Genomic DNA, 16557 nt, shown 5'->3' on the forward strand with positions numbered 1-16557 from the left:
GCACCACGATATCCTTTGGCAATGAATTCCCCAACCACTACTACACAGAAAATCATCTCCTTTGACCTGTTTTTAGATTCTCATTTCCACTAGCTAGTCCCTGTGCTGGAAAAGACTGAGCAGCCAATTCCTGCCTAGTCTTTCCAAGACTCTGAAACCCAGACCTCTACAGCATCTCCCCTAAGTTTCTCTTTTCCTGGTTGTAAAGTCACAGCTCACTTAGTCATTTTGTGTCAGATCTTTGATCATCCTTGTTTGCCCTTCTCTGACTCTCTTCCTGTTATATTATTCTTGAGATGGGGAGGACTGTGAGAAAACTGTGGGTTTACACAGGTGAYAAATAATTTTGTTTTCCTCTCTCTTTCTTTCATCAATTTTTCCTTTCTGGATCCTTGCTGAGTTGAGAAATTTATGGAGATGTCTTCCATAAGCCGAAGATCTCACTGCTGAGTGCTAAAGCTCAGCTCAGAGCACTTTGTTTTATGTATACAGTTGGGATTGTATTTTCGCACTTGGATTGCTTTACAGTTATCTACACTGAATGGTACCTGCTATTTTATTGCAAGGGCACTTGGTTCTGTACACGCTCCTAGGTGAGAAAATAGGGCCTGGTTAGGTTTCTAAACTGGCAATTTGTCTCTTTGAGTTACCTGCAGTGATTTAGGGAGGTGATCTCCCCAATGTGTTTCAGGGCAAGCACCTCTCTCTGAGCAGTCCCTTCCTTCCTGGGTGGTGAAGGGCATAGTGAGATCAGGCAGGGAAGGGTCCATCTCATTCAAATCTAAAGCCACACATGTACAGAGGAGCACAGAATCACAGTCCTCAAGAGATAGTGCATCTCCCAAACTGATGACCCTTTCACCCTGACACAGTCCAAAAAGCTCCGTTACGAGGGCTTTCACAGCCACTGTAGAGTTTTTCCAAGTATTTCACTGCCCTCTCACTGGAGAGATTTGCCTGACATGTCAATGTATTAGAGACAGAACTGTTAAGGACAAAAAGCCAGACTTATCACAGAACRACAGAATGGGTAAGGTTGGAAGGGACCTCTGGAGATCATCTAGTCCAACCTCCCTGCTCAAGCACGGTCACCTAGCATGTTAGACAGGGTTGCATCCAGGCAGATTTTGAAGATCTCCAGAGAAGACGACTCCACAACCTCTTCGGGTAACCTGTCCCATGCTCTGTCACTCTCACAGTAAATAAATTCCCCCTCACATTCAGGTGGAACTTCCTGTGGTTCACTTTTTGCCCATTGTCATAACGTAGACAGGTTATGCGTACTTTCAGGCAATTTGCAAATCCCAGGGATAAATTCTTCATATGAAATGTGATCACTTCTTGCCAAGGGGCAAAGCAAAAATAGCGAATGGTATCAGAAGGATCGCAGCAGAAGTATCCAATGCCAGTGGAGCTAATGTCAGAGTTTGGTAAGTAGTGTGTTAATACATTTGTTCATGACCTTCTAAACCAGGAACCTGGTAATTTAGTCAGAGTATAAGCCTTTTAATAAAGTAGTCAAAAATTCAGTTCAACCATGGAAATTTCACTTCAGTATCACCATCAAGCAGGGAAGGGAAACCTTGAGAGGAATTTGGCAAAGCCACCAGCATCCCTGGCTGCCTGGCTACTCAGGTGTCTCAGAGTGACAGGCAAGGCTACAGGAAGACAGCCCATGAGACACCCTCAGATTTAGGAATCCCTGGAATAATCTCTTGCTCTGCAAAGTTCCTCCACTCCCTTCTTGCCCTGACGTTCTTCTCCCAGACTTCTCCTCTCCAGCTCCTACAAACCCCAGAGCCTTTCCAAAGCAGCTCTGCATTGACGTTCTACATCCACATACAGTTTTTCTCCAATACATGGTTTTCCTCTTTAAAGCCCCTGGGGATAGAATTTGTCAAAGATGGAGCAGTACTTACAGCAATTTGCTTAAAACTTTGTAAGGCATTTACTGAAAGTCAGGCTTGGGACAGCACACATTTTTCAGCCCTACAAAGCAGGAGCGAAAAGCCCAAAGAGAAGTGGAAACATTATCTGTGGCTCTTAGTGAACTCTAGAGCTGTTGTTTCCTTCTTTCTTTTTACCTTGGATAGAGTTGAGGATTCCAGTTCAGAAAAGAGAGGGTGTGATTTCCCTAATAGTGTTCGCCCAGCTCTGTAGGGCTGGACATGACGGAGTTTCCTGAATGGCAAAGTAGTCTCTATTAGAGCATACCCACCTGGCTGTCTTATAATAACCTCCTTCATAACCTGGCCCAAATTACCTTTTGTGATGTATTAGGAGTTAACTTCTTCCCTGTCTTTCATTCCTTCACCAAATACTGAGAGCTTATTTTGTTTGGGGGTTTTGTTATTGTTGCACAACCTTTTCAAAACCTGGCAAAAGAGATTAAGCTAAACCACAGCAGTAAAGCGGGAACACTGACTAGACCATAGATTTCAGAATAATTAGGAAGTCTATGCATTGCCACTCTTTACACCTCCATTACCAGTGCCCAGTTGTATAGTGGTATCAGTGGCACCTACTTAATGCAGCAGGTAGGGGGGCTTTACAGCAGGGCCTGAGTGTCCTGGCTGAGCTCCACACCCCAACATCAGGTACACAAAGCTGTACTGAACGAGAGGCTAAAACCTTGCAGTCTAGACAAGGAGATCAGCCATAGCCAAGAAAAGAAAAGGAACACAAAGATGCAAATGCCAGGTCACCTGAGAGCTCAGCAGCTTGGTCACTCTAGCGCTCAGCAGCTTTGTAGGGCTCAGTATGCTTTGTCACTTGTTCGCAAGAAGAGCAAGAACAGGAAGAAAGTAGTGCTGGGCTCCTCTTTTCTCTCTCTCTGTGGCAGAATAATTTGCATATCTTCCTCCCTGACCTTGTGGGAACATGGGTATCCCATCATACGGGTTTTGGAGTGTGTAAGGAGTGGAAAGGAATGAGCACCATGCTGCTCTGCTGAAGGATTGCTCAGCTCAGGATTAATATCTGCTGCTAGGTTGCCAGGCAGTTCAAATAAAGCCAGAAAGAATGGGAGGAAGCTTTAGAGCAAGCAAGTAGCGTTTTGAAGTCAGCGGTCTCCTTCAGTTAAATGGAAAGCCAAATGCATAGTCTCTGTGATTGGAACAATCAGCCTTGCCAAGCTTTCTACAATGCAGAAACCTAGCAGAAATGCTTTGCCATATGCTAAACCTCCCTCATCTCAAGAAATACTCAGATATAGACAGCACTTTGTTTTTCTTTGTCACCACTGCTGGTTCTCCAAACCAGCAGTGTTCTTAAAGCCCCAGTTCTGAGTGGCAGTTTGTTACACAGGACTCTCAGCTTCCTTTTTTGGAAATAAAGATACTCAGTGTCTTCTAAAGGCAGTATGAGTGGAAGAGTATAATATAGTCACTCAAAAACAAGAACGCAAAATGATCTATTCTTCCTCTCTTCCCTGTCTTTCTCAGTTCTCATTTATTAATCAGTTGACTTCTACTGGTTCAGGCAAGGGAATAAGGGAAGATGCTGACACTTAAAACTTTGCCCACTGCCTTTGATGCAAGGAGGGCAGATTCATAGGGAAAGCAGTCCAGTTTCTTTCCCACAGAAAATGGGATGGGCTATTCCCTATTTTCCTTAAGGAATCCTCATTTCTGACAGCTCAAAATAGGAAGAAAACACATGGATGCAATAGAAATGGAATAAAATCCCAGAAAAGAATCAAGACTGCAGAGAGGATGAACCAATCTTCCCCAGTTGGATTCCAGAGGAGGGCTTGGTTTTCTCTTGCARAGTAGGGCAACTCAGCATCTGCTCAGCTGCATGAATCACCTTACCACTGCTGGATCTTAGATTTCCCAAATGGCTACAGCAATGACACTGCATTCAACACGTGCACAGGAAGCTGGAGGCATACAGTTATCACAGAGGATGCCAACACCAAGTTTTTTTTTAAGCCTTGAAATAACACCATATGTGCCACACATCTGTCATGGACATTTGACATGTAGAATTTGTCAGCCTTTAATAAAAGCATGGCATGATTTTGTACTCACATAGTCCTGGACAGAACTTCAAGGCAATCTTGGACTCTTCCAAAACTATATGGGCTATGGCTCTGTCAGGAACATTTGAACAGAGCAAGTCCTCTAAATCCTGCCCAAACAGCTCTTCCAGGTAGAAGGAAGAAACTAGTTACAGGGTAGCTTTATTATGCCCATTAATTCAGCCGCTACCAAGTCAGAATAACCAGACAGAATTTGCCCATACTACAAAAAAATGCAACCTGCAGTAATACCCACTTGTGGCACTCTGATGTGATCTGCCTTTGAGTCTGACATTTGGGCATGTGAGCAATCCTGCATTATCCTAGTAGGCAAGATTAATGCAGAACACATCTCTTTTTAATGGAGTGGATCCTTCTCACTCCTGCTGTATCAGAGCTGCATCCAGCTTTGGTAAGCAAGAAAATATGGCCATAGCAGGTTTCTCCCTGTTCACTTTATGTCTCATTTTCCTCCATAAAACACTGCTCTTTGGATTGCTCATCAGCCACTGTATACAGAATCACAAATGTGCTGGTAGGAAGAAACCTCTAAAGGTCTCATTCTCCCACTTGGAGCAGGACTATTGCCAGCACTAGGTCCAGTCTAACTAAGACTGAATATTTGCTGAGACATGTGGCTATCTCTGAGACCATTTACCCATAGCAGATGTTTGTCAGGAGCTCAGATTTTCCAAGTTTGCCTCCATTAAGCATTTTCAGCTTTTGAAAAGATCCTAAAGCAAATATTTTTACTAATCAAGAAAAGGTGCTAATGGATCAAAACAGAGAGGTTTCTGGAAGCCTGCACGTGTCATTCTTGCTGATAGGAAATGAAAATACTTCATGATAATACAATATTAATCCCTCACACTGGGAAAGGTGAGAGGCATCAAAGTGAGTCAGCAGGGGAGTTACTGGAAGGACAAGATCCTGCAGTGAACAATGCAGGATGTCACCTGTCACCTGCCCTGTTCACATGAGGCTGAGCTCACACCCAGGCAGGGAAGCTTTAAGATGCTGATCAAGCACTCAGCAAAGGACACAAGGGGAACTCAGACAACTGAGTGAACAGATGTAGAAACAGATGCCAGTCCAGACAAAAGAAATTAATCTTCCTGCTGCAAAATTGGTCCACTTGGAGAAGTCGGTCCATCTAGAGATCTGCTTTCTGCTCTGCAGGCATAGGGAAGTTTTGCTGTGGACTACAGTCAGGATTTAACCAATGGTCAACTATGAAATTTAGCAATGTGGCTCTATTGAAGCAAAATGCAGAGTTTGTGAGGGGGATTTATACCAGTTTAGCTGTATCCATTTGTCTGCAAAATGAGTTTGTGAGAGGAATTTATAACAGCTTATCTGTATTCATTTGTTGTGCAAACATGTGGCTGGGAGCAGCATTTGTCATGTAAACATTGGGCTGGGAATAGGTGATTTGTGACAGGACAGACATTGATTGCTGTGCTCTATGAGAAAAGTGTCTAAACCTAAACAGAGCAGCATGGCAGCATTTACCCAGCATAGACTGATAAAGTTGCATTGTCTCTGGTGCCAGCACGTTCACAATCTCAGGTAGAAAGTCTCCCCACAGCCCATGATACACTACCTCGGAGGCTGGCAGGGTCAAAATCTGTTACCAGATTTCAGCAAGGCAATGATTTCTGGCCATTCAGTGACAGAGTATCCCTAGAAGTAGGTCTGATCATAATGACCCTGTGTCTGAACTCAGGAACAGCAAGAAATGATGGAGAGGAACCTCTTTTCTACTGGTTAGAACCCATGAAGTTGTCTGAGTTAAAAAGAAGAAATAATAAAGAAATCATTTCTAGTATTAAGAGATCAGGATTTAGCGTGTAAGGTCAATTCAAAGCAGAAAGATAGCATCCAGATACCTGTCACGGAGCAGTGAGAGCAGGACTACTCCATAAGCCATGAGCCTAGCGTGACCCCCTCCCTCTCAGGGAGGGTGTAATCTTGCAGCACCTGAGCAAGGCAGGCTCCATTTACAGAAGCTAAGGGGTAAGGTCCAGGATCCATACAGCCTAGGGTGGGCCCTGGAGCAGCAGAAGCTGGAGCTGGAGATAGGACAAGAGACAAGGTCCCTCTGGGAGATTAGACCAGAGACAAGGCTACCTAAAATGTAAGCCCAGGGTCCATCCAGGGAACCCAGTAACGACACATGGGACAGAGATAAACACAAGTACAACTAYAACCTAGCTAAGTTTGGGTGCCCAGAGATGATCTTAAATGGAACAGCTGGCCCCATAGTCATAGAGGTGGGGGACCCATGTCAGGCTGGTCAGGGCCATTAAGGCCCATGGGTGCCCTCAGAGACCTGACAGGCACCATCTCACATCAAAGAATGCCTTCATACCTTACAGACAACTGGATTCAGAAGGAGAGTCATATGAAATGCTCTGGGTGTTTCAGGTCATCATGGGGATATTTTAGGAGGACATGGAGCCAGAGCAGGGATATGGCAGGAGAGACTTGGAGCTGTAGGATTCAAGGTGAGGCCCTACAGGCCAGGTGGAAAGAGGAGGTGGGAGTCATTGCTGAGAAGCCCTGGAACAGGGAAGAGCTATGGAATCATGGGGCCAAGRGCAGGCAGGGGCTGAGGGAATGGAGTGGGGTAAGATCCATGGCACTCAGCTTAGCGGGAGCCATGGGAGCAAGGCCCTGCAGTTTGAGGGCCAGGCATCCTGGTGTCAGCCCAAGGGTGGAGATGAGCTATCAGCGAGCAGCAAGAGGGAGGCTGTTCCATGTGGTGGGACAAGCTGGGAGCCAAGGGGGACCCCAGCTCAAGCAGGGTGTGCACCAATGAGATGCAGTCTGACAGCAATCCACATACAGTGGTGCAGAGCAGAGTGCTGGTAGCAAGGTCCACCAACAGCCTCAGGTAAGTCAAGGGGATGAACCAGGGCCTGGGTCCAGCCACGGAATCCAGTTAGGAGCAGCAGGAGATGGGGTTAGGGGGTGACAACTTAGACAGGGAACTGCCCTGATACCCACAGATGCTGCCAGTTCATTACAAGACAATGGGCTAGGAATTATTTGACAAGTGAAAGCAGGAATAGATGAAGAAATCTGATTATGGAGGAAAAAGTCTGGGAGAGAACAGTCACAAATTAGGGAACAGCATTGAATCCAGTTTGTACCAGGATAAACTGGAACCCTGCCAGTTCCACAGAATATTGCTGGGTCAGAGCCATCACCTTATTCAGAGCAGAGAAATGCTGCCCTCTCTTGCTGTGACAGTTTGGGGGAGAAAGCCACAGAAACTAACCTTGAAGATAAAAGCAAAGCTTTTCTGCCCACTTGGCTCTCTAAACTGGCCAGAAGTGGCTGTGCATGTGCTCTGGAGGCAGCACAAGGTAGTGCTAATCCTCTACCCATTCCTTTTTCTGGAAAAGTTTCTCTTCCAGCAAAGAAAAGAAACCTCAGTTCTGGGATTAAAGAGATATTCACTAGTTAATCCTTAAGCAAATCACTACTCCTTCAGTTTCTGTCATGCCTACTATCAGGACAGTCTGCCACAGACTGTGTTTAGGTGACCCAAGCTGCCCTGGATGGATGCATCCTCAGGCAGCGTGGTCCTAGGTGCATAGGAGACACCACGTATGGGGGAACAGCAGTCCCTTCCCACTCTCATGTCTCTGATTTCTTCTTCCTCCTACCCATTTGTTTCAACCAGGCATTTCCAAAATGTCCCCTCCTACTCATTTGTTTCAATGAGACATTTCCAAGATCTCCAAGCTCAGTCAAGACCTGAGTATTTGAAAAACAGATTCTTTACTTCATTCAAAGGTTTCTCTCTAGTTTTTTGCTTCTTTACCAACACTAAAGGTCATGCTGGCTGGGCAACCTGTCTTTTTAGACGCAAAATTGTAGAAGGAGAGATTCACGGTATGATTCATTCTATGAGACAAGCCATGGTTCTCACATACACTTTTGTCTCCTGCAGAAACTGGTATTTGAGATTTGTCTTGGAGGTCTTGCCAGTCTGCATGGCTCTGAGCTCCACAGAGTCTTGGTGAAATGCTGCATCACCAGGCATCCTTGTCCTACTGTCCTCATCCCACTGAGGATGGGGTCACTGGGGTGAGGTGTTTTCTACTGGAGTTTTCCCCCTAGCAGGAGTGAAACAGCCTCTTCATTCCCATGAAACCATCACCCTGGCAACGAGACAAGAGAAATCTGGCAGCAGGAAGGTGTAAGTTGCCCAGTGAGGGCAGATGGTGTGAGCAGGCCAATGCAGGGAGCCTGGCTGGCTTTGTGGGCTATTACCTGGAGGACATGGCTGAGCCAATGCTGCCAATGTGCTGCTAGTTCTTCCCCAGAGCCTCCTGTTAACTCAGGGCCCCACAGCACTGGTGATGGCTAGAAAGGAGAAAAATGGATTAGATAAGAACATCTCAGTCCGAGTCAGGATCTCGTTTGCCCTCTGTGCTCATTCCATGGCACCATCATGCGTAGGTGGCAGGAGTCGAAGAGGCCATGGTGGCCAGCAGGGAGAAGGCATTTTTCCTTGAGCAATACCTAGCCCCATCTTGTGGCAAGGACTAGAAAAACTCCCAAGAACATATGCCACATGACACATGCCACGACCATGTGTGATATATGCCATGACCATGTGTGATACATGCCATGACCATGTCTTCCTGCTTCAGGATGGCTTTCCTGAAGCACTGAGCAAGGAGGTTTTCAGGATGTGTCTTCTCCTGCCCTGTGTATTTCGTTACGGTGTCCCCTTTCCTCCAGATATCCTGTTCCAGCCATGGGCACTCTGTAATAGTTTCTCTCCATGTCTCAAATGCTCAGAAGGACCTAGGCTGGGACACCGCATGACCAATGTCCCTCAGCAGGAGAAGTTTCGTAAGGCCAGGCCTATACCAGGGCTTGATGATGCTTCATTGCAGCACCTAAAAGTGGTGCTGGGTGGGAGTTTGGGGGCAGAATTGGTGCCTACATCCCTGTGTAGGGAGCAGGGGAGAGGTAAGTGCCAAAACTGTTTTTCCCAGGCACTCTTGGTGGAGTCCTGAGCAGCAGTTCCTCTGTGCTAGATCCAGGTCCTGCCAGATCCTGGCTCATGCCAGTGCTCAGGGACTGCCACATAGAGTTTAGAGCAGAAAGACCATGAACCATTCTCCTCCCACCTCCACTGTTTGTTAGTGTTTGTTACACATTTGCATTGCCAAGCCCACATTCCTGCAGCACCTCTCCCTGGCACACTGAGTGCTTGTGCTCTTGGGAGTCAGACAGCTCTTACCTCAAAAACAGGAACAACTTCAGCAACTCCAGGTTTCACAAGCTGTCACAAAGGCAACTAGAGCCCAACCTTTTAGGGAACATGTTATTACAAGTGCTTCAATATCTTCTGCTGATTTTAAGATGCTGATTTTGTTGAGAAGCCTCTTTTTCTAGCAATCCTGATGCATACTGTTGGTAGAACAATGGCATTTATTTGTCAGGTGATGGTTAGACCCTGTCAGGGCTCAGACAGCAGTGCCATATCTCACCACAACATTCAGATTCATGCTCTGTACTGTTGGCATGTGTTAGGTGTGCTGGGACAACAATCAAGGGCTGCACATCCTGAACAAAGGCTGGAGATGGGTACTGAGAAGGGTGGCAGCTTGGGCACACACAAAAGCACGATACCAGGTACCTAGGGAACTTTCCAACACATACAGGTCCTAGCACATCCCAGCCTTGTGAAATAAGACGACAGAGGTTGTGAATAGACATCATCTAAATTTCACCTAAATTCTGTTGTGCAGTTGGCATCCATGATCCATTTGGTATTCTCTATAGTCAGTGGCAAGTAGGGAGCAGGCTCTAATGGCTTCACAGATGGCTTTTTGGCTAGTAAGAACATTTTTCACATATACTTTGGAAAGCCAGGCCTACCTCTCCCAAGCTCCTCCTCTCACCCTGTTTAAGAAGCTGTACTATTGATCATCTGGGTCCCAAACAGTTCACCTTTGAGGGTTCAGATACTCAGAATTTCACTCATACCAAGGGTCTGTGACTGTCTCCAGTGGCCATGGGCTCCTGACACACGCTTTGTCTTTCCTGGGTGGCATTCCTGGGTGGTCCCAAACAGTGCACCTTTGAGGGTTCAGATACTCAGAATTTCACTCATACCAAGGGTCTGTCTTTCCTGGGTGGCATTCTAAGGGAGTCACAACTGTCTTGACACATCTGGACCATCCATTTCCCCACTGCCCATCAGTCTGTAGCTCTGATTTGCTCACTCCTCCACCACTATACAGAGCTGAGCATCCTCACTGACTCCTCACTCACTGCCAGGAAAAGTCAAAACTTGCTACGGTTTCATCATCCTCATCACACAGCAAGGTCAGGGTTACAGCAGGGAAGTTCCTAGAACTAAAGGGTTTAAATTGTCCTTGAAGTCTGACTCCAAGACTGTGGATTGAGGCACAGATACCCTCTGTTGAAGCAACAGAGTTGACCCAAGCTGCAAGTAGTCAGATCAGGTCTCTGCCCCAGGACCTGAGTGCACAAGGAGCCTGTCTTCTGCATGGGACCTCACTCCAAGGGCCTATCCCCAGCTGCTGCCAGCTACTGAGCCCTGGATCTGATGCATGGTTTGTGCAAGCTGGCTGGACAAGTCTTGTTTGAATACACACACAGTCTCTAGGCAACTGGTGAGTTACCCTGCATCTCCTCTATTTAACACTTCATTACAGCCTTCAGTCCCAGTCTATCTTCCATTTTTAGAGGCTATCAGGGAMGGTCACTCCTTTCACCACTGAATGAGGCCCATAAGCAGAGAGTGATGGTTAGAAGCACCAAGAAGACTCCCTTCTCTCCACATGTTCTGTTACTGGAGGGTGTGGGCTGAGAGACTGACAGAGAACCTTTCTGTGGGGGCTGAACAAATCCAGGTCTGAAGTAGCTAATGGCATCATGAAGAGTGATAAATGCATGTAGGGGTAGGTGGAAGTACACTGCCCCCTTGGCAGTGTCTAAGAGTAAAACAGTGAGACGTAAGAATCTGCATGCGGATGGTATCACTCAAAGATGCCAGTGTAGAAGAGGCAACGCTACCCCTAGCTAGCAATGTCTAGGAAGAACAACACAAATCAAAGGCCAAAGCAAACAGCAGAAAGTGTGTTAGATGAGGAACTAGAGAAAGTCCCAGTTACTGGCTCCATTATGGATGTATTTTAATAGCTGGAGAATGAGATAGATTCTAATTTCCATCTCTTTGCTTTGGCAAATCTTGAATGATGCTGATAGCCAGGCACCAGTGTCTTTGGTGTAACAGTCTGTCTATGATGCATATCGACTGGCTTAGAAACAGAAGAGGTGTTTTAGCCTATCCTATTCCCAGGTAAGGGGGCCTTTGCAGTGCTGACAGCGGGGCTTTCCTTGATCTCATGGGTTCCTGTTGTGGGGAGACAGAGGCAGCACACTGACTGCATCTTTCACATCTTATCATGTGGTGGCTAATGAAAAGTGACACAACAAAAAACACAATTTATATTTCACATTTTTGTATCACAGAAGAAGAGACAGGAATGAACAGTAAATCTACAGTGAATCATAGCTTATTTCCCCAAAACTCAGGAAACCAAAGCATATGCATGTATAAGTGCAGTTATGTACATGCATATTTACACACCTGTACATGCACACACATGATTGTGCACAGATATGGACACATATACAGGTGTATCCAAGTGTCGGGATATCTTCACATGCCTGCAGAGAAGCAAAAGCACTCATCTAGACCCCAGACATCATGCTCCTCCCTGACTCACAGATCCAATGAGCAGTGGGAGCTTTTGCATGAGACCATCTTTACATTTACTCTGATACTTCAATGCAGACTGAGCCCCAGCAACTATATACATTTTTGTATCTGTAACATTACCCCATTGCAAGTTCTCCTTCCAGTACTTTTTGAATTGCCAAGGGAATCAGATTTGCCAAGTTGTTTTCAAAGTGTGAGGAACCAAACATTTGCCACATGTTGCAATTAGACACAGAGTGGGGGAGAAACCTACATCTTCTTGCTGGGCATGCTAATGCTTCTAACATTTTCCCAAGACTTTTATCTTGTCACACAACTAAGGCACTGGAGGAGGTTTGGAGCTCTTCCTTCAGTCTCTACTCCCCAGGTCCTAACAGTGGGTCTGTATACTACTTGCTTGGACCATGTGAAAAGGATACTGAACCATGTGTGAGAGTATCATGAAAGGGAGACAGGAAGTGAGGCTGAATGTGGAAGGGACAGGGGTTTTCATGGACATTACATAACACATCTTAACTCCTTACACTGTCCGGCCCCCTAACTGACAAACCCTAGTGTACCCCAAAAACTTCCAAAGACAAAGTTGGTACTAGGAAAAGAGCAAGACTCCCTCTCATTCAGGTAGCTCCCATCCCATGGCATGCTCATCTGTATTGTCCTAAGCCTCCAGCCTTTGCCCACTGTTCCCCAAAAAGGCCTTCCCTTGGGATTCTTCCCTTTCACCTGTCCTCCACTGGATTAGCCTGGGGCCGACAGCACACAAACATGTTGGGCTACCTCCGTTTTCTCTTGCCTCTACAGTCAGGAGGCACAATCACCTTTCCCTTTCTCACATCCTCTTTCTCCTATAATACCGATGAAGCACCTGAGGGGACAGAACAGTCCATCACAAAAACTGCTCCAGGATAGAAGATAAAGAATTCCTTCAATATTGTGGCCTGCTTTCTGCTCTTTCTCTGTCGAACCAGGTGCTCCAAAAAGAAACAGCCCATGCCACGATTTCTGTCTGTAAACCTCCTCACTACGGCATGTCCTCTCTGCCCACGATCAGACACCAGCTAGAGCGTTTACACCGCACCTTTACTGCCTCGTGAGGAGGAAAGGCGCACTCTGAGCTGCTGCTTCCGCAGCATACATGCCACAGCCCAGCCCCGCGTTTCCATCAGGCACCCAGCTAGCCACCTTCCTCTCCCCCCCTCAACACCGCCCCTAAATCGTGACGTCATCTCTCTGCGAGGCCAGCGTAAGGCCCCCGCCGTGGCCCTTCCGTCGCAGCGGGGTTAGTCACGTTCCTTTGGCGGTCGCTGCGATGTCCTTGTGGCTGGCGAAGCTCAGTCCCGCCGCGGCTGCGGCCGCGCGGGGCCGCCTCGGGAGCGTCGTCCTGCCGGCGGTGAGCGGGGCCCTGTCCCCGCCCCGGGGAGGGGGAGCCGTGCGCCGCCCCGGGCGGGTGGTGCCCCTGGCCGGCCCTGCGCGCCGATGCGCGGCGCCGAGTGCCCCGGCTGGCGCGGCCGTTGCCGTGGTTACCGAGTGGTCGTGCTCTACGTCCCAGCTAGGAGGAGGCCTCATCTAGGAGCACCGCTGCACCACACCCTTGAAAGTCCCTCTTTTCCGCAGCAGCCTAGGGCAACCGCTGGTCTCCCTTTGAGAGGGTGGCAGTAGAGGGTGTCCCTTGTCCGCTGGCTGTGCTCGTAGCTGCAGCTCTCCTAAAGCTCGTTAGATGCTGAGCGGAGATCCTGGCATCTCTTATAGCAGCATTTTGCTGCTGAATGTGGAGAGGAAAATATTACTGGGAAGTATGAGAGCAGGRACAGATATGGCATGAAAAATACTAGTATGGGCTGTACCATAGAGAGGGAAATTTTGAGTGGGTGAATGCAGCAGGGACCTTAGGAAGGAGATGAGATTTAAGGTAGAAATACAACTAAATATGTGAATCCTGAGAGTGATGACCCAGTGACCTGAGCAGATGAATGTGACTTTTGGAGGTGGAAGTGAGGGATGACAAATAAAAATGAAGAGCTTGTATGAGATCACTGTGTTGCTCTAAATAAGTTTTTTTCAATTTTTACCAAGGTATGTAGGCAGGTTGGCTTCCAGCCATATACCACCTTCAGCTTTTACAGGCTCGGTGGGTATTTCCTTCCACCCTCATGTCCAGGAACTGTGCTAAGCAGCGGTGAGACTAACTCTGCAGAGAGACTGGGAGAGGACTTTAATATTAATCTCCATCCGCTAAACAAAAAAACAAACAAGAGCCTGCTATAGGATATCCCTTAGGGAATGCAGAGCACCTCATGTGTCTGTGGTCTTTAGTAGGTTTGGAAAATTCTGGCAGAATAATCCTACTGCAGACTTCAAACACACTGAAAATTGATTCACTATTTCTGGCTTCTCAATCTTGCATTTCAGAAGTAGCCTCTCAGCCTAAGGACTGCTTTGATTGTTGAGCTGAAATGACAGAGTTAACTTTACTGCATTAAAATTATATGTATTTGTACAAAATGCATTTAATTTACATGTATCTGTACAAAATGCCTGAAAGCTATTCTTTGAGCATATTTAGTTCAGTTAAGAGTGTTAAAATCTGTTAATCTTATTGCTGTTTTTTCTTCCAGGCCAGAATTCATAYGAGTCCTAACCAGAATTTGCAGTATGGTTGGCTGGCTTATATGTTGGGAGACAGAGCTACTAAAAAGTTCAGTGAATACAGCAAAGTTTTTACAGTGGAGGGCAACTTATCTTCTGGAAAGGGCAAGCTTGCACAACAACTAGCAGAAAAATTAGGTATGTCTTATTGTTTCTATTTCTGTAATGTTTCATAGAATAATAGTGTAATTGTCATTCTTGTGTAAAGAAAGTTAGTTCACCAAACCAGCAGGTCTTGACTAGCAAAGTATTAGTTCAATCATGCCACTTTAATGTGGAGGGTTTATAGATAAGGGGAGACTCAAATATTGGTGAGGCTTGAGATTTCTAGACAAGGTGCTTCTCAGATCTGCAGGATACATATGTAGGTATCATTCATTGTGGATGAAATTTTAGTTTTAATAAACTCATTTTTTTCACTGAGCTCCTAGATCTGCTGAAGTTATTGAGCACCTTGAGAGATTTTTAGGTAGGGTTTTCTATACTAATCTTTTCATACTATAGAAGGAAGTAGAGGATGGGTTGCAGAAAAATTCTGCTTAGAGCAGTAGCTTAGCTCTCATTGTAAAGGTAGAAGGTAATACTTTTCATTAGGTTTTGTCCACCTTGTGTCTTGATTGACAAAGTCACAAGGTGGACGAAACCTAACGTATGTGCTGCTATCAAGTGTTGTTTAGATTAGAGCTATTTATTTAAATAAATTGAATAGGAAACATTTATTATAAACAAACAAAACTTATTATCTTACCATATTTCTTTTTTGTCAGGAATGAAATATTTCCCAGAAGCAGATATCCATTACCTAGACAGAACCACAGGAGATAAAACGCTGCTGGATGAGAAATTTAATGGTTTTTGTAGCCTAGAGAAATTTTACAATGATCCCAAATGTTCTGATGGAAACTCTTACCGACTACAGGCTTGGCTATTTGGTAACCGTGTCTTACAGTATGCTGATGCATTGGAGCATCTGCTGAGCACAGGTTAGATTTCACAGAAAATAAATTTCATTTCTAAATTAACTTGTGAATATGAGTTCTGTCTTTGAAATACGTAAGTTGGTCTTAAGTGTTTTGCTAGGGTTTTTTTAAGTTTTTTTTTTTTAGATTTTTTTTTTCCTTTAGTAAGGGAGTATAGGTTTGCAGTCCTATTCGAACAATATCTTGTTTCTTTTTCTGTTTTGACAGTATCTTATATCATCCTTAGCTAAGGAAATAAAAAATCGTTACAAGTTTCATTAGTTTTAATTGGGCAATCTCTGATTATATACAAAAAACTGTCTTAAACATATTGAGACATAGCTCTTCTTTAAAGCTTTTTATGCTGAGCTAGTGTAACTCAGCCCTTAATGTGAAAGAACTGAAATCCAGGTATACATGACCCACTGCATTTGTCTTGAAAAGGGACTGTCCAAGTAAGACTAGATAATCTCTCAGATCTCCTTCACATTCAAAACCTGTGAAGAGTCAGATAAATGTGTAATGCCCAGTCATGCAAATATGAATAAATGTGTGATCTGAAAGTTGAATCAAATAATTTCTGGTTCATATAAATTACCAAAAATACTAGTCTTGTACTGATGTATAAAGCAGAACAAAAGAAATACAATATAACAAGCTTCTATTTTACTGAAAAATAAAAATGAATATCTTGAAAGAGCCTCAATTTGCTTAAACTGTCAGTTCTACAGCCTTTTTTAGACTCTCCGTAGGCTTTTTTCCTGACAGCAGCTTTTTTAGTCGTTTTGACTTCATTAAACACTATTCTGTGATGGTATTGTTATAATATCTTAGTATCTTAATTAAGATGAGAGAAGCTTCTAAACATCACCACGGATTTCCCTATTGCTTATGCTTTAATATCTGGTTAAAAAAAAAATGCGAATATGAGAACGTGTTTCAAACAACAATGAAAACGAATTGCTTCAGTATAGCTTAGCTACTATTAAAATAGGCACAGTAAGAGAATATATGGATTAGGCTGGCATGTTCCGCTTTAAAATCACTACATTTGTGCAAACAGAAAGCACTTATTATTTTGTCTTATTTAAAATTTCTTAGAAAAGCATTCAGAAGACTGACTGTAAGAGCAGTACTGTCTTTGATCTTAA

General features: G+C 45.1%; 1 protein-coding gene across 1 annotated transcript in view; it reads left to right on the plus strand.

Annotated features, from left to right (window-relative positions):
• Positions 1–13047: 13047 nt before the first annotated feature.
• Positions 13048–16557, plus strand: part of NDUFA10 (NADH:ubiquinone oxidoreductase subunit A10) — a 43194-nt gene continuing 39684 nt past the window's right edge. The window contains exons 1-3 of the mRNA XM_085304380.1: positions 13048–13191; positions 14417–14585; positions 15215–15430. Of these exons, the coding sequence (XP_085160506.1) occupies positions 13111–13191; positions 14417–14585; positions 15215–15430 (466 nt within the window). The 5' untranslated portion in view covers positions 13048–13110. The remainder of the gene's footprint in view (positions 13192–14416; positions 14586–15214; positions 15431–16557) is intronic.

Source organism: Rhea americana, unplaced genomic scaffold (genome assembly GCF_003343005.1).
Source record: "Rhea americana isolate MKP2758 unplaced genomic scaffold, rheAme1 scaffold_209, whole genome shotgun sequence".
Classification (NCBI taxonomy): domain Eukaryota; kingdom Metazoa; phylum Chordata; class Aves; order Rheiformes; family Rheidae; genus Rhea; species Rhea americana.